The sequence below is a fragment of the Lissotriton helveticus genome, chromosome 4_1 (genome assembly GCF_964261635.1).
Source record: "Lissotriton helveticus chromosome 4_1, aLisHel1.1, whole genome shotgun sequence".
NCBI lineage: Eukaryota > Metazoa > Chordata > Amphibia > Caudata > Salamandridae > Lissotriton > Lissotriton helveticus.
The window spans coordinates 198988219-199013831 of record NC_136063.1 but is presented as its reverse complement, the minus strand read 5'-3'; the positions used below and the strand labels follow the sequence as shown (position 1 = coordinate 199013831).

General features: G+C 43.8%; 1 protein-coding gene across 1 annotated transcript in view; it reads right to left on the bottom strand.

Moving 5' to 3' along the window:
- The window catches only part of LOC144827102 (uncharacterized), a 466306-nt gene that overhangs the window by 216154 nt on the left and 224539 nt on the right, over positions 1-25613 (bottom strand). Inside the window, exon 14 of the mRNA XM_078685542.1 lies at positions 24339-24467. Coding sequence (XP_078541668.1) covers positions 24339-24467 — 129 coding nt within the window. The remainder of the gene's footprint in view (positions 1-24338; positions 24468-25613) is intronic.

The window sequence follows — 25613 nt, the reverse complement described above, 5'->3', positions numbered from 1 at the left end:
GAAACAACAGTAGTGGGTTGGCATGCATCTGGCACACCGGGAGATTGGAAAGGGATGGTGCCACTGTGTCTGTTTCTTGTAGTGTCTAAAAAGCAATGGAGTGGCCAGAAAATTAAAATAACCCCCACTTTGAGCCATACCTCTGGTCACAGTGAGCCTGTAAAGCCAGCGAACACGACTCTCCTTAGAAGAGTGCCATTCACATTTTCTTCCTCCGTTCAACCATCTTATCTATCTATCCTCTCACCTTTCCATCTATCCATTCATCAAACTGCTCTTCCTTTCATTTTTCCATCCACCAACATATCCAACTAAACTTTCGTCAATCCCTCTATCCTTTCACTGTTTCATATATACATTCGTTCTTGCACCCATCAATATATCCCTGTATCTATCCATCTTTCCACCCATCAATCCTTTGTCTCTTCCTTTCTCTTAATTTCACATACCTGTACATTCTTCCATTCACTCAGGCTCTATCACTCAGGCTATTGTGTACATCCTTTCACCCTCCCATCAATCCATTAACCCATGCTTCCTTTTACCCATTCATCCTACCCTTAAGCTTTTCTTTGTTCTCCCCTTTCATGTTTTCTTACTTTCGTTTACCCTTCTTCTCTTTCTTTATTTCCCATTTGCATCTACTCATCTTTCTTCTCCTCTTCTTTACTTTTTATCTCTCTCACTTACACTTTTCATTGTTTTCTCTCTGTGGCTCTCTATTTTCATAATTTATGTTTTTTGCTTTCTTTACTGTGCCTGTGTGCCCAAGGACACAGCACTCTGACATAACATTTCCCAACTGTGATATTTATGAGCATTTCAGGCTGACGCCCATAAATAATACATATTTTAGAGGGAGTGAGTTCATCAGCCCTCGGAACCCAGTGACATACCATTAAGCGGCGGAGGGTTCGCTACGCCACTGCTGCTAAGCGTCATCAGTGGTAGAAGCAGCATAGTACTCACATCAGGCCCGGACTGGTGAGTCCGGGCACCGGGCAATCCCCCGGTCGGCTGGAGGGTTTTGAGGGCTGGTTTCCGAAAAGGGTGCCGGTTTTGTGTCTGGGGGCCGATTTTGCCCCCGGCAGCGTGCGTCACGACACTCACTTTGTTCACGGCCGCACTCGCACATCATCCTGTGTCTGACTCACTCTATGCATGCAGGTCACCGTCTGCACCGTGCACGAACACTGTCACTACCCCCCCCCCCCCCAAGCAAGCGCTGCAACTGCAAGCCTCAGTATGTGCATGCAAACCGGGCCGTTGCCTAACAATAAACAAATGGAGGATGAGGGGGGAGGTGCCTGTGCACAGCGCGCAGAATTATGCCTGCCCCCTCCTCTGCCGCGTCTGCGCGCGGGCCGCGGCGCGCCTCTCAAGGTGCGGCTGGTGTAATTCTCCTCCTTCCTGCATGCGCATTGGCAGGCCTGCGCGTGACTGACGAGAGGAGTCTGCAGTCGCGCACCGAGTTGGAGAGTCCCGCCAGGCCCAGGCCCATAAATTAATTTTATTCTAATGGCTGGCTTCTGGCAGTGGACTGGCTACTAGCGCCGCCGCCTAGGCCTAGCCCGACCCCCCTCTGCCACAGTGCCTGTGCCACCGTCCGTGACCCGACACTGACCGACCCCACCACCAACAGCAGTCGGCAGACACTGGACAGCAGGCCGCCGGCGCCGAGGTGAGTGAGTGAGTCAGTTTTAATTTCTGCCCGGCCCTGCCCCCCCCCCCCCGAGAAACTTGAAAGTAAAGAAGCAGGCAGCGCTGCGCTGTTTGCTTCTCCAGCGCTACGTCACGTGACCACCAGGCCCTGGTGGCAGTGTGGACGTGACTGACTCATAGCTGCCAAGGTTTCAGATTAGTATGTGTGAGTGTGACCAGGATTTTGATAATTTCACTGAAATTATGTGTGACATTTCAACGACTATGAGTGACACTTGCTCGCGGACAAAATAAAGCAGTGAAGAAGAGGGAATCATAAATATCAGAAATAACAATCATTTGAGTAAAGAGAGAGTTTACGTTAGCTGCTAGCTTCACAGCATAAGAAATAATAGTTAAACAACTAATTTATCAGACTGCAGCCAACATTGCACAGCGGGGTGGCAACCCTCACACCTCCAGCCCTCGATGACCGGCTGTTAAGAGGTGCTTCGAAGGTGACTGAGAGGGAGGGGGGTCAACCCTCACACCTCCAGCCCTTGATGACCTGTTAAGAGGGGCTTCCAAGGTGACTGAGAGGGAGGGGCTGCAACTTCAGGAGCAGCGACATCTATTCACATGCAAACAGCCCTGAATGTGTCATGTCTCTGCTATTTAGAGGGGGGCTCACACATTCCATTTCTACCCAGGGCCCCAAACATCCGAGACTCGGCCAGATTACAGCCCTGATTACACTGAGGCAGCACGTGGTTCTGAGCGTAATTACTGTCACTAAATTGTAAGCAAACCTCGGTTCTTCAAACATGCAGTCTATAATGTAATAAAATAAAGAAATGGCACAATTGCACCCACACTGATTAACAAAGTATGGAGGACAATCACGTTCAATCAGTTCTCTTAGAGTATCTCCTGTAAGTACTGTACATCACAGTGGGGGATGGCATTTTGGACAGAGAGCCTGTCTTCTCGTTGTCTTGTGCAGGAGGGGGCGAGGAGCCCAAGATGATACTAGAATACTGCATGCCCACCCCTGTGCCCACCCTGGTGGATCCTGTTCCCCCTCCTGTGATGGCTCTTGCCCTCCCCTCAGTGATGGCTCCTGTCCCCTCATGTGGTGGCTCCAGTCCGCCCCCCACCCCCTCCCCCGCCTGTGATGGCTCCTGTCCCCCCCATGTTGTGGCTCCAGTCCACCCCCACCTGTGATGGCTTTTGTCCCCCCCCACCTGTGATGGCTCTTGTCCCCCCCTGTGGTGGATCCTGTCTCCGCCCTGGGTGGCTTCTGTCCCAGTCCTGGAACGGCCCCTGCAGCAAGGGTGACGTTCTTGATGGGCCTCTCCTCAAAAGGGCTCAGCTCAAAATTAATATGGAATGGTGGGCGAGTAAGTAAGTGAAGGGTTGGGTGAATGGCTGGATGAATTAGTGAAAGGGTGAATGGATGAATGAAAGATTGAATAAATGGATAATGAGAGAGGATGGATGGATTGATGAGTGAGGGAAAGGATGGAGAGAAAATGGTAAATAGCTGGATGTATGGGTGGAAGGGTAGCTGGATGATGGATGAGGGGAAAGATGGATGAGGGGAAGGATGATGGATGAGGAGAAGGATGGATGGATGGATGGAGGGGAAGGATGGATGGATGAGAAGGATGGATGGATGGATGGAGGGGAATGATGGATGAGGAGAAGGATGGATGGATGGATGGATGAGGGGGAAGAATAAATGGATGGGATGGATGGATGGATGGGTGAGGGGGAGGATGGATGATGGATGAAAGGAAGGATGGATGAGGGGAAGGATGGATGGATGAGGGGAAGGATGGATGGATGAGGGGAAGGATGGATGGATGAGGGGAAGGATGGATGGATGAGGGGAAGGAAGGAAGGATGGATGGGTGAGGGGAAGGAAGGATGGATGGGTGAGGGGATGTATGGATGGGTGAGGGGATGGATGGATGGATGAGGGGATGGATAGAGGGGAAGGATGGATGGATGGGTGGGTGAAAGGATGGATGGATGATGAGGGGAAGAATGGATGATGAGGGGAAGGATGGATGATGAGGGGAAGGATGGATGGATGAGGGGAAGGATGGATGGATGAGGGGAAGGAAGGATGGATGGGTGAGGGGAAGGAAGGATGGATGGGTGAGGGGATGGATGGATGGGTGAGGGGATGGATGGATGGGTGAGGGGATGGATGGATGAGGGGATGGATAGAGGGGAAGGATGGATAGATGGGTGAGTGAAAGGATGGATGGATGGATGGATGATGAGGGGAAGGATGGATGGATGGAGGATGGATGATGAGTGGGTGGGTAGAAGGATGGACGGATGGATGTTGAGGGAAAAGGATGGATGGATGATGAGGGAAAAGGATGGATGATGAGGGGAAGGATGGATGATGAGGGGAAGGACGGATGGATGGATGGATGATGGGTGGGTGAAAGGATGGATGGATGGAGAGTTGGTAGGTGAAAGGATGGATGGATGGAGAGTTGGTGGGTGAAAGGATGGATGGATGATGAGTGGGTGGGTGAAAGGATGGATGGATGAGTGGGTGGGTGGATAGTGGGTGGGTGAAAGGATGGATCAGTGGAGTGGATTGGATGGTGGGTGGGTGAAAGGATGGATGAGTGGGTGGGCGGATGGTGGGTGGGTGGATGGTTGGGTGGATGATGGGAGGGTAGGTGGATGAGTGAAATGATGGATGGATTGATGGATTGATAAGTGCAAGGGTGAATGAATGGACGTATGAGTGAAAGGGTGGATGTAAGGATGGATGAGTGAGTGAAAGGGAGGGTAGATGGACAAAAGGATGAATAGATGTGTGAAGGAGTGAAATGATAGATGGATGAGTGATAGGGTCAATGGATGGATTCATGAGTGGATGAGTAGATAGATGGATGGGTGGATGGATGGATGGAAGGAAGGATGGCTAAGTGAAAGGGTCGATGGAGAGAGAAAGGGAGGATGGGTGGATGACTAAAATAGTGGATGGGTGGAAGGATTAGTAACTGAAAGGATGGCTGGATTGGTGAAAGGGTAAATGGCTGAATGGATGAGTGAATGGATGGATGGGATGAAGAGTGGATGGATAAGTGTACAGATGGATAGGGTGAAAGGGTGGATGGATGGATAATGGAGGATGAGTGAAAGGATGGATGAGGGGATGGATGAAGGGATGGATGAGTGAAATGATAGATGGAAGGATACATGATGGATAGGTTTGCAAATGGTTGAATATGTTTGGAAATGGCTGGGCTTACTTATATACTATTGCGCGACCTCTGATGTGTCTGTAAAACGTACCTATTGTCCTGAAGTTTTGTCCTGAATTTTGGCCTGCTGTCCTGAATTTGTGTCCTGAATTTTGACCCTTTGTCCTGAATTTTTACACTCACCGTCCTGAATTTGCACCAATGCCAGTTGGTCACCCTACCATAGGGTTTTAACCAAATGCATGTTACATTTTCCTGCCTAAGAAAAAACGTCCAGGATTCGTGCACAACAGGAGTTACTTGTTGAAACACAGCATGTACCGGACGTGACGTTCGATGACCAATGTACAGAACATTCTCGCAAACTTGTGTCTATTTTTGGTGCTCTCTGAAAGAATGCCTATGAATACATATGACTGGGTGGGTAACCTGATGTTCTTTAAGGTCATCATCTACTGTTTACTGTGCTTTGAAAGTTGATACAATTTAAATATGTAATGAAAAATATGCTGTAAAATTCACCATTTTGGTCTATCGTTTTTCCAAACCCCCCTAGTGGCCGTCGGGCTCGCTCGCTGCGCTCGCTCGCTACGCGCTGGACGGGGTCTGGTCTGCTACGGGCCGGACGGGGGCTGGTCTTGCAAAATTTGCCAGGGCTGCTTTCAGTTCCCAGTCCGGCCCTGGCTCACATAAAGCTAAGCTCAGGACACATCGTGCCACGGTCCTGGGGACCACTAGCTTGCTTGCTTGCTTTCGTTCTCTATGTAAACCCTCGCGTACAATCACCATTCACACACCAGCCCAAGAGTGCTTATTTGTGTGTGTGTGTGTATATATACATCACCCAGGAACACTGAGATTGCGAGAGCTCTCGCAAAGCACCAGCGGATGCAGCGGAAGGTGAGCGATCGAGCTATGAGGGGTGAGTGAACCTGCTAGGGCGCGCTAGGACATTTGTTTAAAGTGCGATCCAGTACGGAGACGGTCGGCTGACCGAATTGCATTCTGGGCTATGGAGTTCCTAAAGGGGCGAGAGGCCTCTGCAGATTTAATTTTCAAAAAAACCACGAGTGACAAAGGTGGAGAGAATGATGTGCCTACAGTGCAAATATCTTCAAGCATAAAACAAAAGGGCAACTTATTGGAAAGGCTGCGCAAGAAAGAGTTAAGCCGCTGGTGGGAAGTTGCATCACTCCAGAATTATTTGGAGGTTGATTGGATACCTCGTGGGTTGCGGATCTTCATTGTGCCAACTTTGAATAAACCAAAACCGGAAGTATTAAAAGCATGGCTTGAGAATATGAGCGCCTGTTCCAAAAATATGTTGCAAATTCTAATAGGAAATGCCTGGGAAGAACACAAAGAACTTGTAGAAGAGATACACAAAATTCTTGATGACCTCGCAACGGAATCAAATCAGAATGAGGTGAAGAAAACATTATCTACAGTGAATAATCGTATCTCCAACTTCGAAATAGATATAATTGCAAGAAAGCAAAGAAAATTTGAAAGGGATGAGAGAGATCAATCAGGAAGGATCTTAACATTTGCCAAGAAGTTTAACAAACTGCGCGCATCCCTACTGAAAGACAGGGCATTAGGAGCAGCTATCAAAGACAGATGGGAGTCCGGGACAAGCCTCAGCTCAGAGGCTGGCTCAATTGACAGTACCGTCACCTGCCCAGCTGAAGTAACAGCTTTTTCCGAGGAAATGCACCTCATGCTAGAGGCAAACGAACAATCGATACGAGGAAGAACACGGTATCAAGGTCAAGGAGGAAGAACAAAACCAAAAAACGGTGAGAGCGGCGCAGCAAAGGGCGACAATACTGGTGTGGGAAACAGAGGCCAGACCCAGAGAGGCAAATAATGGCAGAACGACCACAAGAATTAACAGTAATTAACCTATCTAATAGGCACTTGACTAAAAGCAAAGAGCAAGTGCTTAAACTTGGATTGACTTTTTGTCTGGACACTCCTATAGACTATGCACAAACACGAATAGTATGTACCTAATTGTACGTAAGCTTAAATTGTTTAAAATACACAAGAGTAGACAACAAGGTTCATCTGTACATAATGAAGGCGCAGCAACATCTATGAGTGATACAAATATCCTTGAAATATTAGAGAGCCTTGGCAATGAGGAATCCCCTGACATGACTCAAACAAATACCATCTCTGATCCCACTCTTACTATCACGACACCGAACACTGCACATGACCTAGTGACTAGAGTAAGGACACCCTTTAGAGCCAAGTCTAAATTTAGACCACAGCTACCTGGAGACAATATCGATGTCTTTCACGATCTTGTGAATAATGACATTTTACGGCTTCTGAAAAAAATGGTTGGGAGACAGAATTTGACTATAGATCACAGAGAAGCCCTCAGGAACCTCCAAAAAGATGACACAATTATAATCAAACCTTCCGATAAAGGGGGAAACATTGTACTTTGGGAAAAGAAAAATGACATAAAGGAGGCCATGAGGCAGCTATCTGATACCACCTGTTACACCATGGTAGATCCATCTTACCCAAGTAGATTGAAGACAAGAATCTTTCACTATCTCCAAGAATGGTCAAACAGTAATATTTTGAACTGGGATGAGACAAAATTCCTTAAAAATGAGACACCTACTGTTCCAACTCTTTCATGACCGTGATTCTTCCAGGCATTTGATATTTTGATCTAAATAGACAGAGATTGGTTGACAACGAAGAGGGTACTATACCCATGATTTGCTTTTGTCATGTGATTAGCACATTTTCCTTCTCTTTTTTAGATCATAGGGGGTCATTAGGATGACGGGCGGACTTAGTCTGCCCGCCATCCCATCAGGGGAAGGGACCGCCCGCCATAAGGCCGGGGGGTCCCGTGGGGGGTATTAGGATGCACCCGCCACAGTGGCGGGCGCATCATGCATGGTTAACATTGTGGCGGGCGGTGCTCTCAGGACCACCCGCCACAGTGCTAAAAATGCTTGTGATGCGTTTGCATACACAAAGCGGGAGGCAGGCGGTGCCTGCCACAATGTGTATGCAAATACAGGGGGTACCACAGGTATCCCCCATGTGCACCCCAACCTCTCCTTCATCATGGGGGCCCGCAGGGGGCCCCCAAAGTGAAGACCGCCTGCCTTTCCGTGGCGGAAAAGCAGCTCCCACAGCCCATGCTAATATGGCTGGCGGTGTCTGATAGAGACCGCCACCATATAAACCCTTTTCCGGCTGAGTCGGCTGATGGTCTTTCCGTCCGCCACGGACCCCCCAGCCATACTAATATGGCGGGGGGTCATTCCGGGATGGATGGCGGGTGGTTCGCCCCCGCCAGGCCGGCGGTGGCTACCGCCTGCCAGGCGGGGGCGTACCGCCCGCCATCCTAATGGGCCCCATAATTTCTATAAATGAGTGGTCTACTGAGAAAGTCATGTGAATAGGCACTCACACCATTGATAGATACCTTCATAAGTGCTAAAGTAACTATACCCCCTTTTTTCCCTAAACGGCTATATCCTGAAAGATAAATAGGCTTGTAAGGCTGGGTATTACACCCTTGATTCTTTCATATGAAGCCTTTTTTCCACATTTTTTTATTATATTTTTCCCTAAAATGAGTGGGGTCATTTGCACTTTCAAATGTATAATTTTGATGTATTGTGACATTAATGGAATGTTTTTTTCACTCACCTGGTCTCTGGATGACAATGCAATCTAAAGTCTGTTCTTTATTTTCATTTATGTAGAAAAAAAAGCATTTAAGCCTGTGAATAGGGACTGTGGTCATGTGACCAGGAGCTGGATAGCTCGAAACGCGTCATTCTTGTTTTTTGCCCAAAATAAACAACACATACGTTACTGGATCAGTGTGGCCCGTACTTCTTTGAAACAAGTGAAGTTGCTCATTGGATATATATAAATATATAAGTAAATAAATATAAATATAAATATATATATATATATATATATATATATATATATGCTTCCAACCGGTTTCAGTGCAATGAAACCTCCCAAGCACTTCCTCCAGCGCGCAGACACAAAATAAAGCTCCAAGACCAGTCTTGATTTCGTCGTGGTTTTTTTATTCAAATCATAAGTGCAGGGGTGCACATGAGAGCATCGGACAGACGCGTTTCGGGCGTGAACGCCCTTGCTCACTGTTAGCGGTGGAATGGACAAACGGACATTTTTATAATATACATCTCATTTTGAAAAAGGCGCGGTTAAGTGAAAATGCGCGCCCAAACAAAGTTAGGAAACATGGTGAAAGGACTTATACATAACTCAAAATAGGTAATGCTGCTCAGAGTCTTTTTGCGTGTCGGCCATCTTAACTTAGTCAAAAGGCAAAAGGTAAATCAATGCACTTGATGTTAAACAATTTATACAAATAAATCCAAATATAGGAATGGTCTTAATACACTCCATAGCACTAAATTCAATTAAGATTAATTCCAGTTATAAATATATATACCGTTTCCACAATGCTAATGCCCCGATAAATATTGTTGACCATCGGCAAAGCATATTCTTTAGAATGCATTCTAAAATAAAAAGCACAAATGCGCCATGTCCTCACCATTTTTACATATATACATATAATAATTCGAAATGTGCATTTCAAATATGTTATTCAATGTATAAGTTTGTCCATCGTGTTTTTTCAAAAACATAATGTTACAAAAAAGTGGGGGAGTGGTAAAGTGTCAGCGATCATTCTCGTTTTAACAACTTCTGTGCGAGTTAAATTCATGATAAAAATTAGTGAAAGCCAATATAACTAATATTGGTTAAATTCTGGGATGTTAACATCACATCCTATTTGCTCCAAGGGTCACATCAAGGGAGATATAAATACATTCTGATATTCGCATTCTGAGACTAAATAGGGAAACAACACATCTGGAAAGGTTATATACAGAGAATTATAAAAAATTCCTTAAATCTTCTCCCATATTGAGACCTGCAGGGATTTTGCTATTGAGTCTTATGATATACATTGACTCCAGTTGTCTTAATTTCCTTTCATAGTCTCCTCCTTTTTTCGATGCTCTTATCGCATCTATAACAAAATAATTTAGATGAGATAAATTTCTATTGTGAAATTGGTCAAAATGTCGAGCTACCGGGTAGCTCTGATCACAGTTCACAATGGCGCGAAGATGTTGGAGGATACGCTGGTATACAGGTAGTTTGGTACTCCCTATGTACCTCAAATTGCAAGTACAGGTTAAGACATATACTGCTAGCTCTGTCCTGCAGGTGTAGTGAGCTTTTATTGGGATGGGCTTTGGGTCAAAGGGAGTTGTGTAGGTCCTGGTGTTGATGCCAAAGTGGCATGCGCGACAAGAGATGCAGCGGTAGAAACCCTTTCGGGGTGACAACCAATCATCATTCTTCACAGTTTCTGGTGCACTGGATACCAACTCATTACGCATGCTATAAGCCCTTCTATATGTTACTGTGGGTTTTTTTGGCAAGATCTCATTTAGTATAGGGTCTGTCAAAATGACTGGCCACTGTCTTCTTACCAAATTTGAAATATAGCGGGCTTGTCTGCTGTAACCAGTGATTAGTCTGATTTCGTTATCATTATCTGTGACATTCGTCGCTTCCTTGCATGTTGAGTTTTCTGCTAGTAACTTTATCCTGTCAACTTTGTTTGCCTTTGTTCTGGCTATATTGAGTTCTGATTTTTTGTAACCCCTAGCTTCCAAGCGGGAACTTGCCTCACTTTGGTGCTTATCACGGAGTTCTACTGTGCTACAAGTTCTATGTATTCTCAAGAACTCCCCATAGGGGATTGCTCTAATAGTATGTTGCGGGTGAAAACTTTGTGCATGCAGGATGCTATTTCCCGCTGTGCTTTTCCTAAAGAGACTTGTAGTAAGGGTGTTGTCTACTACTTCAACCAGAACATCAAGGAAACTGACCTTTTGTTTACTTATTTCAGCAGAAAATTTCAAATTGGAGTTATTTTTGTTGATGCTAGACACAAACACATTGGCCTCTTCCACACTTCCTCTCCAAACAATAAAAATATCGTCTATATACCTGATGTATTTCACAATGTTGTTACTCCAAGCTGTGGCATGTTCCACTTTGAGAACATGCTCCTCCCACCAACCCACGTGGAGCCCCGCGTAGCTGGGGGAGAAGCATGCCCCCATAGCCACACCTCGCAACTGCTTATATACCTTGTCATCAAAGAGGAAGACATTGTTATTAAGGCAGCGTTCAATCATGGTAATCAGCATGGCATTATGCTTGTACAGTTCGACAGGCCTTTTATCCAAATAGAATTTAACCGCTTTTAGGCCTTCCTCATGTGAAATACTAGTATAAAGACTAGCGATGTCCATTGTCATTAGTAGATATTCTGCTGACCAATTACATTGGTTGATATTTCTGAGGAATTCAGTTGAGTCCTTAATATAAGCAGGTAGTCCTGTTACGAAGTCTTGCAGGTAATGGTCAATGTACTTTGAAGTATTTTCAAATAAGCTATTTATAGCAGATACTATTGGCCGCCCTGGGATTGGAAAAACATCCTTATGAACTTTTGGGATGAAATAGATATTTGGTAGTGTTGGGTGATCTTTTTGTAAAAAGTTCATTTCATCCTTAGATATCAAACCATCTCTTTTCCATCCGTATAGTTCCTTGTGATAGGCTTGTTGAATCAACTTTGTAGTTCTGAAATCAATCTGTGTGTAGCATTCTGGATCATTGAGATGTTTATATGCCTCCTCCATATATTGCTGTTTGCCCCAAAGTACAATGTTCCCACCTTTGTCAGATGGCTTGACAATAACTGTTTGTTCCATTTTCAATTTTTTCATTAACTCATTATAGGGTCTGGATTTAATATTCGTGGTTCTTTCTTGTTCTTTGGTGCGTGAATTGAGTATTTTAAGTCCATCTATTATGAGATCCGCATATACATCTATTGCATCTTTAGGCATTACTGGCATGAACGTTGATGGTAATTTGAAAGGGCTTTTCACAGTTTGGCCCAGGTTGATACCCTCTTCTCTGGCCACTTCCTGTGTATTTTGGGTAGTTGTGTCCTTACATGACTGTAGCGTATGCATTGTTTTCATTAGTGTAATATCTTTAGCTTGCAATCCACTCTTTTTCGTTGGTCGGGTGGGGGTTATCCTTGTGCTCTTCTTCGTTGCCCCTACTCCTTCTTTGATTGCAAAATATTTGCGTAATTTTATTTTCCTGATAAATTTAAATATATCCACCCTGGTTTGGCCATAGTTAAAATTGCTCTCAGGGCAATAAGAGAGTCCTAATGCCAGTAATTGCCTTTCCGCCTGATCCAGTGAGATATCAGTAAGGTTAATTATGGTGTTATCATTTATTATTTGTTGCTTTTCCAATTCCTTTTTTTCGGCGGTCGCCCTCTGCCTCTTGGCGCACTTCCTGCGTTGTCTTCGCCTTGAATTCCTGAGTTGTTTGCTTGTGTATTCCTGGAGCGTAGTGTGCCCCTTCGTTGCATTCTCATAAACTCCAGCTCCTCTCTCAGAGTTAATTGACCCATATCCCCTTCCTTTGCACCTGGGATTCCGCTGTCAGAGTCTTCACTTGTTGGTACTAAACTTTCATTAGATGTCGTGGCAATTGAGTCACCCAAATTTGTTGCTGTAGGTTCTGCTTGTGCTTGCGCTTGTGCTTGTTTAGGGACATTTTTTCCCGATGCCCTTTGTTTCCGCAAATGATCGTATTTTCGCGCAAAAGTGTAAATTTGCCCTAATTTGTAATCTTGTTCATCACGGGCAAATTTATATACTTTTCTTGTTTTAATCGTTGCTTCATGTTTGCTTAAACGTTTTTTTATGTCTTTCCGTGTTTGTTCAATTAGCGCTTGATCTTTGGTAAACTGTTCATTTGCAATTTCTTCATTAATGCGGATAATTTCCAAAAGATCCTTATCTCGATCGATTTTTGCATATTTTATCAAGAGGCACAGCAGTCTCATTGAGGCTTCCAAATTCGATTCAGCCCATTCTTTAAGTAGCATTGGGTTTGGATTATCAAAGCTCGGTACTAACATGATCCTCAAACCTCGTGGCACCCTGCCTACTTCATGGTATTTTTCTAACGAGCGGATCTCCCACCATTTTGTGAGTTCACTCCTCATATGTTTTTCCAAGTCCCGTAATAATTTCTTAATGTTGTTCTCTGTTTCAGTCTCAGTGCGTACATTTGTGTTTCTATCGCCACTCTGTGTGACCTTGGGCAAATTGAGAAACAGCTGATCGAACGCCTCCTCCCGTTCCCGCTCCTCCGACATTCTCCTTTTCTGCCCCCTCAGTTATGCACAAAAGTTGTTAACCATAGGAAATGGCACGTTTAGAGTGTGCCGCTCCTTACCGCTGGTTGACGGAGCACCTCTGCGACCTGGAAGGAAAATGCAGCGTCTTGTGCCGACACGGCGGCTTTTTCCTCCAACCTCCGGGATACTTTGTAGGGGATCCCCGTTTTCCGACGGATATTCCCACAGCAGTTCACTCGGATGTCGGCGACTTGTAGCTTTCCTCCAGGGGGTTGACGTGGTTTGCTTCGCAAAACAAATAATCCAAGGCGGTCCGTAAAAGCAAGTCAACCACTTGATGCAAAGGGGTCTGCGCAAACAGGAACCGACCTCGTCCTGTATTATATGCTTCCAACCGGTTTCAGTGCAATGAAACCTCCCAAGCACTTCCTCCAGCGCGCAGACACAAAATAAAGCTCCAAGACCAGTCTTGATTTCGTCGTGGTTTTTTTATTCAAATCATAAGTGCAGGGGTGCACATGAGAGCATCGGACAGACGCGTTTCGGGCGTGAACGCCCTTGCTCACTGTTAGCGGTGGAATGGACAAACGGACATTTTTATAATATACATCTCATTTTGAAAAAGGCGCGGTTAAGTGAAAATGCGCGCCCAAACAAAGTTAGGAAACATGGTGAAAGGACTTATACATAACTCAAAATAGGTAATGCTGCTCAGAGTCTTTTTGCGTGTCGGCCATCTTAACTTAGTCAAAAGGCAAAAGTTAAATCAATGCACTTGATGTTAAACAATTTATACAAATAAATCCAAATATAGGAATGGTCTTAATACACTCCATAGCACTAAATTCAATTAAGATTAATTCCAGTTATAAATATATATACCGTTTCCACAATGCTAATGCCCCGATAAATATTGTTGACCATCGGCAAAGCATATTCTTTTATATATATATCGTCGAAACACTCTATCCTTTTTCTGAACAAAGTAGAGGGCACTCCGAGCTTGAATGCAAAAAGGTGATTTATTGGCAGACCCCCCTGCCCCCAAAAAGACAGACGCGTTTCGCCATGAAGGCTTCCTCAGTGTCAACAGTATGTTACAAAAAACGCCATTTTATATCCACCTCTCTATCAACATGAACAGAGGACTAAGGTACCAAGATATTTTTAGCGGCCATCTTACAATGTGCATTAGTACCAATACAAGGTCAAATACATTTCAAGTAATGAATCAAAGAGTTTGACGTTTGTAAAGTGCTCGTGCAATTAAAAACAGTATGGGCTCCCCATTAAAATCCATTCTATATTACATTACATTGCATAATGTAGAGTTGATTCGATTGCAAGGGCAGTTAATAAAAAAAGGGACAATTATAAAATAGAATACACCTCTTTTGGTCCAGGAGATTACATTTTACATACATATTATTATATTCATCAAGATTATCTCTCTCTACTGGGTTCCATGATGTTTTTATCAAAAGAAGTTTTTCATATTATTTAAACAAAACATTGTTTTACATCATATTCATTTTCATTTTAAGCCCTTTGCATTTTCACTCATTTTGAATGTAATAATACGCATGTATTGTCTCGCCCTGTATGGGCAGTTACTTTCTCCTCCTCCCGTCTGGCCCTGAATGGGCATAAGTATCAATAAAGTTTGATTTACATTCAACACGGAAGTTAGAGTGGGAATCATGCGGAAGATGTTGTATAACCTGTAACTTCATTTTCTGTATGACTTATTGCTTCATTAGGGTGTGTGGAAAGCCCTTATATGACAAAGACAGCTGTTTTTAATCACAAAAATTCCATTTAATCATCTAATCTAAGTGCACCCAAAGTTCCTCATCGTTGTTTAGCCCACCAGGTTTCATGGTCTGGAGGTCGATGATATATTTCGATTCCAGTGCCCTCAATGCTCTTACTTTGTCTCCACCCCGTTCTTTCCTCTCTAGTTGATCTATGAGAAAGAAGGAAAGTAAATCCCTATTGCTGTTAAGGTGGGTTTCAAAGTGGCGTGCCACAGGGTAGTTCTTATCTCTGTTAGTAATGGCACGCATTTGCTCTAAGATACGTTTTTTAGCCAGGTTGATGGTGCTCCTGATGTATCTTTTCGAGCATGGGCAGCCCAAACAGTATATTACAAACTCTGAATTACAATTCAAAAATGTGGTGATTGATCTGGTGGGCCGAGGATCATTGGGTCTACACTCATATTTGATTTTTTTCTAGCTATATTTACACGCTTTACAATGGATGCATGGGTAGAAACCTTGAACAGGTTTGGTTTTAGATGATTTTGGAGGATCCTCAAAGTGACTCCTCGTTAGATGGTCACCGAGTGATTGACACCGTCTATAAGTTATAGAGGGTTTCGGGGGTAACTTGTTTTTCAGGACTATATCTGTTTTAAGGATATGCCAGTTGTTATTGAAAATTTGGACCAATTCATTAGATCTCATATTATAGGTTGTGATCATTCTTGTAACTTTCTCAGATTCCATTGTTTTGTTTGTATTTTTATTTTTGTTTTGTAGGAGGTCCTTTCTGTCTGTGAGCTCTACTCTCTTAGAGGCATCCGTTAGCAATGTTTTCGAATAGCCTCTTTCCAAAAATCTAGAGACAGCTGCATCCTGTGCATGTAAGAAATCATTGGCATCTGAACAATTTCTCTTCAGGCGAAGCATTTCACCGAAAGGAATATTCCTTATCATGCTTTTCGGGTGATGACTCGCCGCGTGAAGCACGGCATTGCCCGCCGTTGGCTTTCGGTAGAGATTTGTTTGTATGGAGCCATCTGCTACAAAGACCTCCAAATTGAGATAGTGTACTGATCTGTCACTGATTGTGCTCGTAAATCTTAAATTGAGACCGTTGTTATTTAGTGTCGCGACATACTCCTCAGCCGAGGGTCTGTCGCCCCGCCAAACCACAAACAGGTCATCAATATATCTTGTCCAGATCATAATATGGTCCAACCATTTTTCATTGGTCCCCCCCCAGGCCACGTGCTTCTCCCACCAGCCCACGAAGAGATTCGCGTAGCTGGGGGCGAAGCACGTGCCCATGGCGGTCCCCCTGGTTTGGAAAAAAAAAAAAAATATATATATATATATATATATATATATATATAATATATATATATATATATTGGAAACATCCTTTACAACGCAACTTTCACCACGCAGTGCTTTTACCACTCAACTATTACAACACATGTCATTACAAAGCATTGCGCTGGGGGGCACTCTAGGATAGGGAATAGATTTAATTTACTATCCAACACCTTCCCTACTATCCACGGGGAATGGAGTTGGAATAGTAAATTAAACTATTCACTATCCAGCACCCCTAAGCGCTATGCGTTGTAAAAGCATGCGTTGTAAAAACTGCGTTGTAACAGCATGCGTGGTAAAAGCATGCGTTGTACTGTCATACATCCATATATATATATATATATATATGCAACTTTTGTGAACATTACATAAATTACACGTGAAAAAATGCTGCATGTCGCTCGTCCCAAAGACATACCCATTGTTAGAGCTTGTTTTCTTTCGGCGTTAGGATTCCAAGCAGAGCTGTGTCTTGCTGTTTTACCTAACTTTATTTGATGTGTAATACTTGGGGTGTTTTCTCTACGTCCCTTCGCTCTTTGTACAACTTGTGAGGGTTTGCTAGTACACAGCACAGTGGCATGTAGTTCTTCATTCGAGCCAGCTTTTAGCATACAAAGCTTTTAGCGCACAAAAGGTGATCAGCACTAGTGTTTGACGTTGCTTTGCGTAGTACAGTGCTACTATGTGTCACAAGAGCGCCTGCTTTTAAAGTTAGAGGGCCTCATTTATGAAAACTGTTGCATCGTGGCGTGAAAACAGCGATGCAACAGTTTGCACTGCACCCTCCTTGAGACAGGATGGATACACCATATTTAATGTATGGCGTTCCATTTCGAAAGGAGTTATAGATATGTCAGTATTTCTGAAAATAGATGCAACTCCAGCAATGTGTCCAGCGCCTGCATCAGTCTTACGCCTGCTGTGATACAGGCGTAAGTTATTGACGGAGTAGCGTCCTAGAAGTGGCATGCTGAAATCATATAGATTTCAACGCGCCACTTCTACAAGGCTTTTTGCGGGTAACGCACACCCTGCATACTTTATACCTGGCGCAGGTATAAGGTGGTGTATAGGTTTTACAAAGTGATGCATCTGCCTAGATGCAACACTTTGTAAATAGGGTGCAATGTGGCACATTTGTTTACGCTGCTGGTGCGTCACAAAAAGTGATGCAATGGCGGCGCAAAAGTGTCGCAAGGCCTCATTAATAAGGCCCAGAAAATCTTTGTCAGAAACGCGTAATGCATGATAACATAACGTGTATTTGTACCGTGCACGTTCACTCGCAAGCATCTTGGCGCTGAATAACAGATGTTTATTGCTACCCAATTCAATGCTACTGATTTCATCGACCTCAGGTGGATAAAGGAGGGATTTTAACCTGTGACCATGAGGTCGAATACAGGCCCCTGCGGTGGGCGAATTAGTCCACTGAGCCACCAAACCCAGCTTAATATTTAACATCAGCCACCTGCACAGATTCAAAGGAAGCGATTCTGGCTAAAATAAAATGTAATTGTTGTGCCCAGGTTGGCAGTCTGAATGGAGGTCAGCTTATAATACACAGACTGTACAAGACACGTCGGAGCCAAATCCTTCACTCTTCGTGCCGCGTGGGATGTTTTTTACATAAACACAGCGAAGTGAGATGTATGGGTCTGCGTCGATCATGGTTCGAGCACAAGCACAGAAACTGAGAGGGCGGCCATTTACAACACTCTGTTTATCCACAATTCAAGGGCTGCATAAACAAGGAGCATGAACACCCCCGGCCTGCTGGCACTTCCTCTCCAAACCTAACCCGAAAGGGAGACTGCCATCAGGGAAGAACTATGTCCAATCCCTTCTGAAGTGTGCTGAAGAGCGAGGTCCACTTATGGGTTCTGGGAAAAGTGTTCAGACACTCCAAGTACTTGATTGTTTCTGACTGATTGATTTTTCTATCACCCAGAGTGAGGTTTGTGTGTGGAGCAGAGAAATAAGCATGAAATGCCCATCAAGGATGGCAAGTTACAAGTGGCATTAATCAGGGAAAAGACTGGCCCAGCCACCCATTTGCAAAGAGTCAGGCAAACCCAGGGCAGCACTTTGCATTAGTCCCTTTACTTAGCTTTTATTTTATTTAAACTTAATTTAAAGTGTGTTTTTTCTCACCAGAATGGTATGCAAGTCTGGTGGGTAGAATCTCCAGCTAATTAAACCCTCCTGTTAGGAGCTGACAGATATAGCACAGTATGTCTTAGGCGGCCACAAAGAAAGGGTTGAAGACAGGTAAATTAAATATATTTATTTTATTTCATTTTATTTATATTTTCTGTTAGAAGGTTGCACTCCAGAACTCAGCTGATAACACCTTTACGTTACTTCTCAAAAAGAATATATATTTGTCACCGAGAAGACTCCATCAATAAAAAAGTATATACTGGCTCTCAAGTGACCTTTAGATTTGCTCATTAATCAATTGCACATATTTACTATGTTTCAGGTTGCAGGCACCCTGGAGAGAATCCCCCTTCTCCCCTTTCAGCCAGAGACACTTCAAAGTCGTAATTAACCCTTCAGGAATGGTTGTTTTGTAACAACATGTAAGAGAACTGTTGAAAAATGTAACAAGCATTGCTAATGGATCGGTTTTGCCTATGTAATGAATTATGAGCTGTTTTCATCAATTATCGGAAGGGAGAAGCAAAGAGCTTCCTGACATAAAACGGGAGTGGAGAGAATGTGGTGCAGTGGCCAGAGCTGCTTACTTGAATACTGGGGATCCCGATTCGAGTCTCGGTGGCACTGCGCAACAACCTATGATTTTATACAAATCATGTAATCTCTCTGGGTGATAAATTGGTATATAAATATGCTGCAAGAGTCTCGCTCCAATAGCACTTGCCATTTTTCCCCCAAAGTAACCCACTCTCTAAATGAAGAATTACTTCTATTAGACATACTAGTTTCAACCAGCCTGAAATCCGTTGTTTCAGAATAGAAGGACCTGTCGAAGTTATTAATCCATACTTTGTGGCGTGGGTCGAATTTACCAGAGGTGCAGATAATTATTTAAACACCTAACGGAAATTTTCATCAAAGAGAAAACAAAAAATCTGCATAAGACTGGACTCATACACTACTCACCCAGCGCCACCACACAGTTTTTACTCTTGCTGAGCTCATATCATATATCCGTTACTAGCTCTCCCTCTTTTTCCTCTGCTTTTCATATTCACTATATGCTCTATATAAGTGACACCGTCACCACCGTCTGATGCCCATCCTCTCTACTTTCTTCCCTCCCATTCCCCTTATTCCTCACCCCTTCACTTCTCTATTTCTCCTACTTTCCTCCTTCTCTGATATTCTCGATTTAAACTTCCCTCCTACTCTACGTAAACTCCTGATATTCTACTGGGGTCACCACTTTTAAGACCACGTACAATACACTTATTGTCTCATGCTAAGGGAATGCACAGCTTTCTTACATGGGATGTTATGCTATGTGTATACAACAATAAATCATATACATAACTTGTCCTACCCACCAAAGCCCGCAATGCCACACAGTTTCCTCTCTCTTTGTCTGTATTGTTTTGTATTGTTTTATAAACATCTAAATAAAAATGATCTGAAATAGGCATAACGCCAGGGATGCACATCTCTGTAGAGTGAGAAGAAATTATAGAGCTCATGTTGTTGGCCAGCCAATCTTTTGAGAAAAAAAATAATTTGTTCTTTCACACTTTGAGTTACAGCAGGTTTTTTTGCAGGAAATTTCCAGACAACCATTAAACAGGTTGCAAGTATCTTGCTGTTCTTAGTCACCCCTGTATTGTGAGTGGGTCTGGGTGTCATGGCAACAGGTATTCCAACTCCCTCCTCTTGAAGAAAGCATGAAAAGGTGCTGGCGCTAGATAGGTTACACCCTCTCCTTAAGCCCGCATCAAACACCACCAAGTAAGTCCTGACCTGGATCCATCAAGGGAGAAGGAAAAGAGGAAGTCCGAGAAATACCTGGTGCCAAAGCCTCGATGCTGACTGCAAGGAAATGGGTTACACCTGGAGTAAGATTGAAAGAAACGCCCATGGCAGAGATGGCTGGAGAGTCCTGGTTGTTGGCCTACACCCCAGAAGGTGTAGTAGGCATAAGTAGGGTGTCATCAGTGTACATTTGGCAGCCAGGATTATATTTGCTGAAGACAGACCCAGTGGTGCCATGTAGTTTGCGGGAAGGAATGCACATGCTGACTGTCCAAGGCCTCAGATTGGGCCAGAATGAATTTTAGGCAACCTACAAGAGAATATTTTGTTTGTAGTGGAATTGTCAACGGAATACATCTTATCTTTATATTATATGGAGATATTTCATTTTCTATCTCCTCAACGGAAGTTATTCTATTATAACAAGGTGAATAGGATGCTATGTGTTGGGCCAGTGACAAACAAGGTTAGAGCTCTCTACCACAGCATTATTTACTACTAGACTTAAGAAGAACACACAAATTAGCCCTACTATGGAAGGAACTGTAGAGTATTGTAAACAGAACACTTCCACACGTACTGCTCTAGTTAGGTTCAATTCTGTCTAATGTGGTTTGTAGTGGTACGACTTATTCTTGTAGTGCGATGTGATATTCGTAAGGAAATGATTTGTACTGGTATTATGAATTTATGACACAGGTTCTGCCGACCGAAATAAGCCAATGTCACCTGTTCCTGCTCAGCCAGACACTCTCTTTCCAAACAGCAATACATCAAAAGATTTTTGTTGAAATGAGGCAACCGCAACTTTGAGGACAAGTTAAGAAATGTTTGCATATAAGCAGAACATTAGACAGCATTTTACAAGAAAATTATGCACAGGTTTTTCACAGATATGAAATGTGCGGAATGCTCACACGCACCCACACACACACACACCAATACACACAATGGGATGTTTTAGAGATTTTGGGGACCCTGGGCCAAATGTATTTTGGGGGGCTCTGTTCAGAATAGCTTTGATTTTATGTTCCAGTTTCAGCTCTTTCATGACCTCTTTGGTCAAATTCTAAATGTGTGTCCATCTGATATTCAGGGATAGTGATTGTATCACAGCAGCAGCTCACTAATATTACTGCAAATAATCTCTGTCACACATTCCCATTTGTCATATGAGAGGTCCTGTAATGATCTAAAAGAAACTTTTTTTTTGGTTGTTGCATGAAACATAAACACATTTTGTCTGCAAAATGTCTGTAAGACTCTCACACATTAAAAATAAATGATAGAAAAACGTTATTTACAACGATCTGTTTAAAAATTATTCAAGGTAATATATGAGTTTTAACTCTGCTCTCTTTATATTTTGCATCCATACACCACTGCATATAGCAGAGGGCAATTTGTCAGTCCACTTCGTCCACAGGCACTGCTCACTGACTGTGATAGCATTTTGCTTGTGCACATCTGCCTAAAAAGTATGGCAGTTCTGTTTAAAGACTGGTAGACTACTCTCTGCTTGTATTTCTTGTTTCCTTTTATTTACGTCTTTGACAGATAATTTTTTACTTTTTATCTTTTCATATTCACAATATTCAGACAGTACTATGTTTAATTTTTGTTAGTTTTAAACATTTAGGGGCTAATATACAAATTTACTTGTGTAGTACATTTAGTAGTGGTACTAAAGAACTACAAAACGTTATTCACAAACCCCCAAGTAAATCTCAACTCCACTCCTCATACCTTTTCTATGGGGAACTCCTCACCTATGCAAGTTTGCTATTTATGGGCCGATTACGATCTCACTAGGAAAGACCTCCGTACGACTCGGATCCGGAGGGCTTTCCTAGCGAATTGCGCTCCGTGAGTCTGAGCGACCGATTCCGATGCCCCCATATGGTGACGGACTCGGTTCGCTCGGACTCCTATTGAATTCTATGGGAGCCTGTATACCGAACGCATACACATGCTCCCATAGCAAAAAGGTGTGTGTGGGGAAAAGTGTACACCCTGTAGCGGGCATCCAATGGTGCCCGTCACACTGAAAATGCATGGAAAGATGGGACCAATGGATACCCCTGCGGGGCCGATTCGGATGACCCCGGGTGAAGGGGGACCTGCTACAGCCCCCCAAAGTCCAATGAAATTAAATTAAATTACATTTATAAAGCGCATGGCTGCCCGTGAGCATCCCAGCGCTATAGAACAAGGGATACCAAAGACAGTGCCAACGGCTAGGGGTCTAGGGGAAACAGGAAGGTTTTGAGGAGCTTTTGGAACTTTGGATGGCTCGGCTCCATCCGAATCCTGAGTGGAAGAGCATTCCACAAGGTCGCTGAGTTCACTGAGAAGCGGCGACCCCCAGTTCGCGTCCACCTAACTCTCTGGACAATTGCCAAATTGGCATGATTGGAGCGGAGCGATCTAGTGGCCTTGTATGGGCGAACAAAATGCTCTAAGATAGGGGGCCATTCCCCTGTAGGGACTTTTGAGCAATGCATAGGGCTTTAAATTTGACCCTTTCACGAATTGGTAGCCAGTGAAGGGCTTTAAGTGCCGATCTGGCTGACGATCTACGTGAGGTGCCAGTCAAGAGTCTCGCTGCCGAGTTCTGAACTCGTTGAAGAATGTTAGATTCAGGGGCTGCCAGGAGGAGAGCATTACTATAATCCAGTCTAGATAAAATCAGACCCTGGATAAGTAACCTCCTTGAGAGTTCTGGCAGTAGGGGGAGTATTTTTCGAGCAGAGCGGAGTAGGCCTATGCAAATGCCCGCTGTCTTTTTTGCCTGGGTCCTGCTCCAGCCATACTCCCAGACTTTTTAGTTCATTCTTTGGGGTTGGTGCAGGTCCCAGACAGGTAGGCCAGATGGAATTTGGTAGAGATGTTATGTGGTGTAAGAGTACATTTACCTTTACCTGTGCGAGTACATTTACCTGTGCAACTTACAATTACCCTACTGCCTGCTGCATGGTGGCTGTTGCTGGGTGCTGCATACTGCTTCCCTCCTAGACTGTGGGGGTCTGGAACCTGCGGAGAACTAGGCGGTCTCAACCCTAGGCCCGCCTGCTGGCTATCTGTCACCAATCCCTTGGCCCATCCTTGCTTCCTGGGAGTTCCTGGAGGATCCGCCGATCACCCCCGAGGCCCCTCCCATAACTTCCCCATGACTCTTTCTGGGAGAAAGTGGCTGCCAAGTGGGGGTGGGGAGAAATTGGCCAGCCAAATGGGGAAAGGGCTGGAGAGAGTAAGAGTGGAGAGCGGAGCTGGAGCATTGGTAGCGGATGGTGGTGTCTGCTGGATGGGCGGTCAGCGGCATCTGCTGTTTGGGTGGAGCTGCTTGAGCGAGAGAGCTGAGCTGGAGCTCAGTTAGATCTCATTAGCTACGATACTCCCAAAGGGTATCACCATCAATACTTGACTCCCCAGACATGCTGCCCCTGTGGGACTCTGCAAAGTCAGACTTCAGAACGACAGATGGGAAATATGTTGTGTCCCGTCCCGTGCACCTAAATCCATGCAACTGTCTTGCACCAGCTGGGCTCGTACTGTCCCATTTCTGAACTATGAGAAGAAATTGCACAGTCTGGAGTACAGTCACAAACTCTGCACACATCTGGCCCTTAGCATCTACTTTTAATCTTGCGTCTCCCAGATGAATTGTTTAGCAACGTCTGAATTTTATGTCTGTTGTGACACTCTGCCAGTGACAATGAGTAAATCGTCACATGAGACTTTTATAAAGACTTTTTATTGTAATTTAAAAGATACATTTTCCAGGTGTATCTTATGCAATCGTTTTTAGCAACTAAGCATAAATAAATAAATAATTTGACTCACTAGTGTAAGTTACCTTTGCAAATAGCCCTGGTAATGCTTAATGTATACATTTTGAAAAAATATAAATTCATTAAATTAATTAAAACATTTCAGGCTTACTAATGGCAGACCTTTTGGCTTTGCCAATGCTTGATTCTGCTGCCACGAGTGGCCCACCACTTTACATACATGGATGGAACAGTGCTGGCAATTGCTCATTCTGCCCAGCACTCTAAATTGATTAGTGAGCTGTACCTGAGTGGTGGCAGAAGAGATGTCAGCATCATATTCCATGAGCATCCTGATGATCTTGGTGTCTTCCTCCTCTATGTGGATCAGGTCTTTCTTAACAGCTGCTGCCAAATGCAGCGGTGTCTCTCCCTCCTATGGGAAACAAAAAGAAGTGCATGAATAGTGCAGAGCAAAGTACATTTAAAAAAACATTTGCCTTCCTTTTTAGAGGGGGTTTGAGGAATCATTTGAAAAACCATGCTGGTTTCAGCAGACCATCGAAGGGAATCATCTCTCATCCCAAAAAAACAAAGGGAGGCAGAAAGCACCAAAGCAGCTCTATAGATTCCATGAGCATGTACTGGTGCACCTCATTGGAAACATGAAATAGAGGACCTTCATACCTCAGGCACCAGCGAGGGGGCCTCCAGACAGACTATCAAAAAATAGTGGCCTTATGTACTTTGGACCACTTAACAGGCTTAATGAGCTCCCATTTTATATTGGTATTTTTCTGTGTTTGGAAGTTGCCTATGGCTCTCATTTTGTTTAATGTACCTTTTAAATTATATTTAAATTCACCTATGATACACTTGCATGGCACACAGTGACTGTTCTGAGTCAGGGAGGGCAATATCATATATAACTTGTTCTTTGCGTTATGATCCTGTAAACGCTCAACGTCATATAGGAGCAGCAGCTAATTAGCACTGAGGCAGGTACACTTGCATGTGCAAACAACTTTGTAAATTGGGGCTTAGGCTGAATTTGAAATGGGTTTTACTTAAATGTGATATGGTTCATGGGAAAATAAGAAAATCAGATTCAACACTGATAGGAGGACAGAAGCTTGCAAGCTAGAAGAACCCCATTAATTGTCGCTACTAGAAGACATAGCTGCTCAACGGCCTTCGTGGACAACACCTTTGAAGATGAATTTTCATGCATTTTAGGATAAAGCTGGGGGACCGGACCCTGTGTCACTAATTCTTGGTAGACGCTTGGATCAACGCCTTTCGGTCATTGCCTTTCATGTGCTGTCTATTAAAGGCATTGCATATTGAGAATGGTTATTAACAATTGGTGATGGTGCATCATTTTTTTAATGTACATCAAGTAGTCCTTTTATTACACTACAGATGCAACATGCCTGGTAGCTTATAATTAAAAGCCACTGTATGTTCTTTAACATATTTACTTTGCCAAAATAATGACATCTCTAATTATGGCATTTTTTATTAGTAAGGACTAACTTTTTAATGCCTTAGACAGTTATAAAGACTAAGGGTCTGATAACGA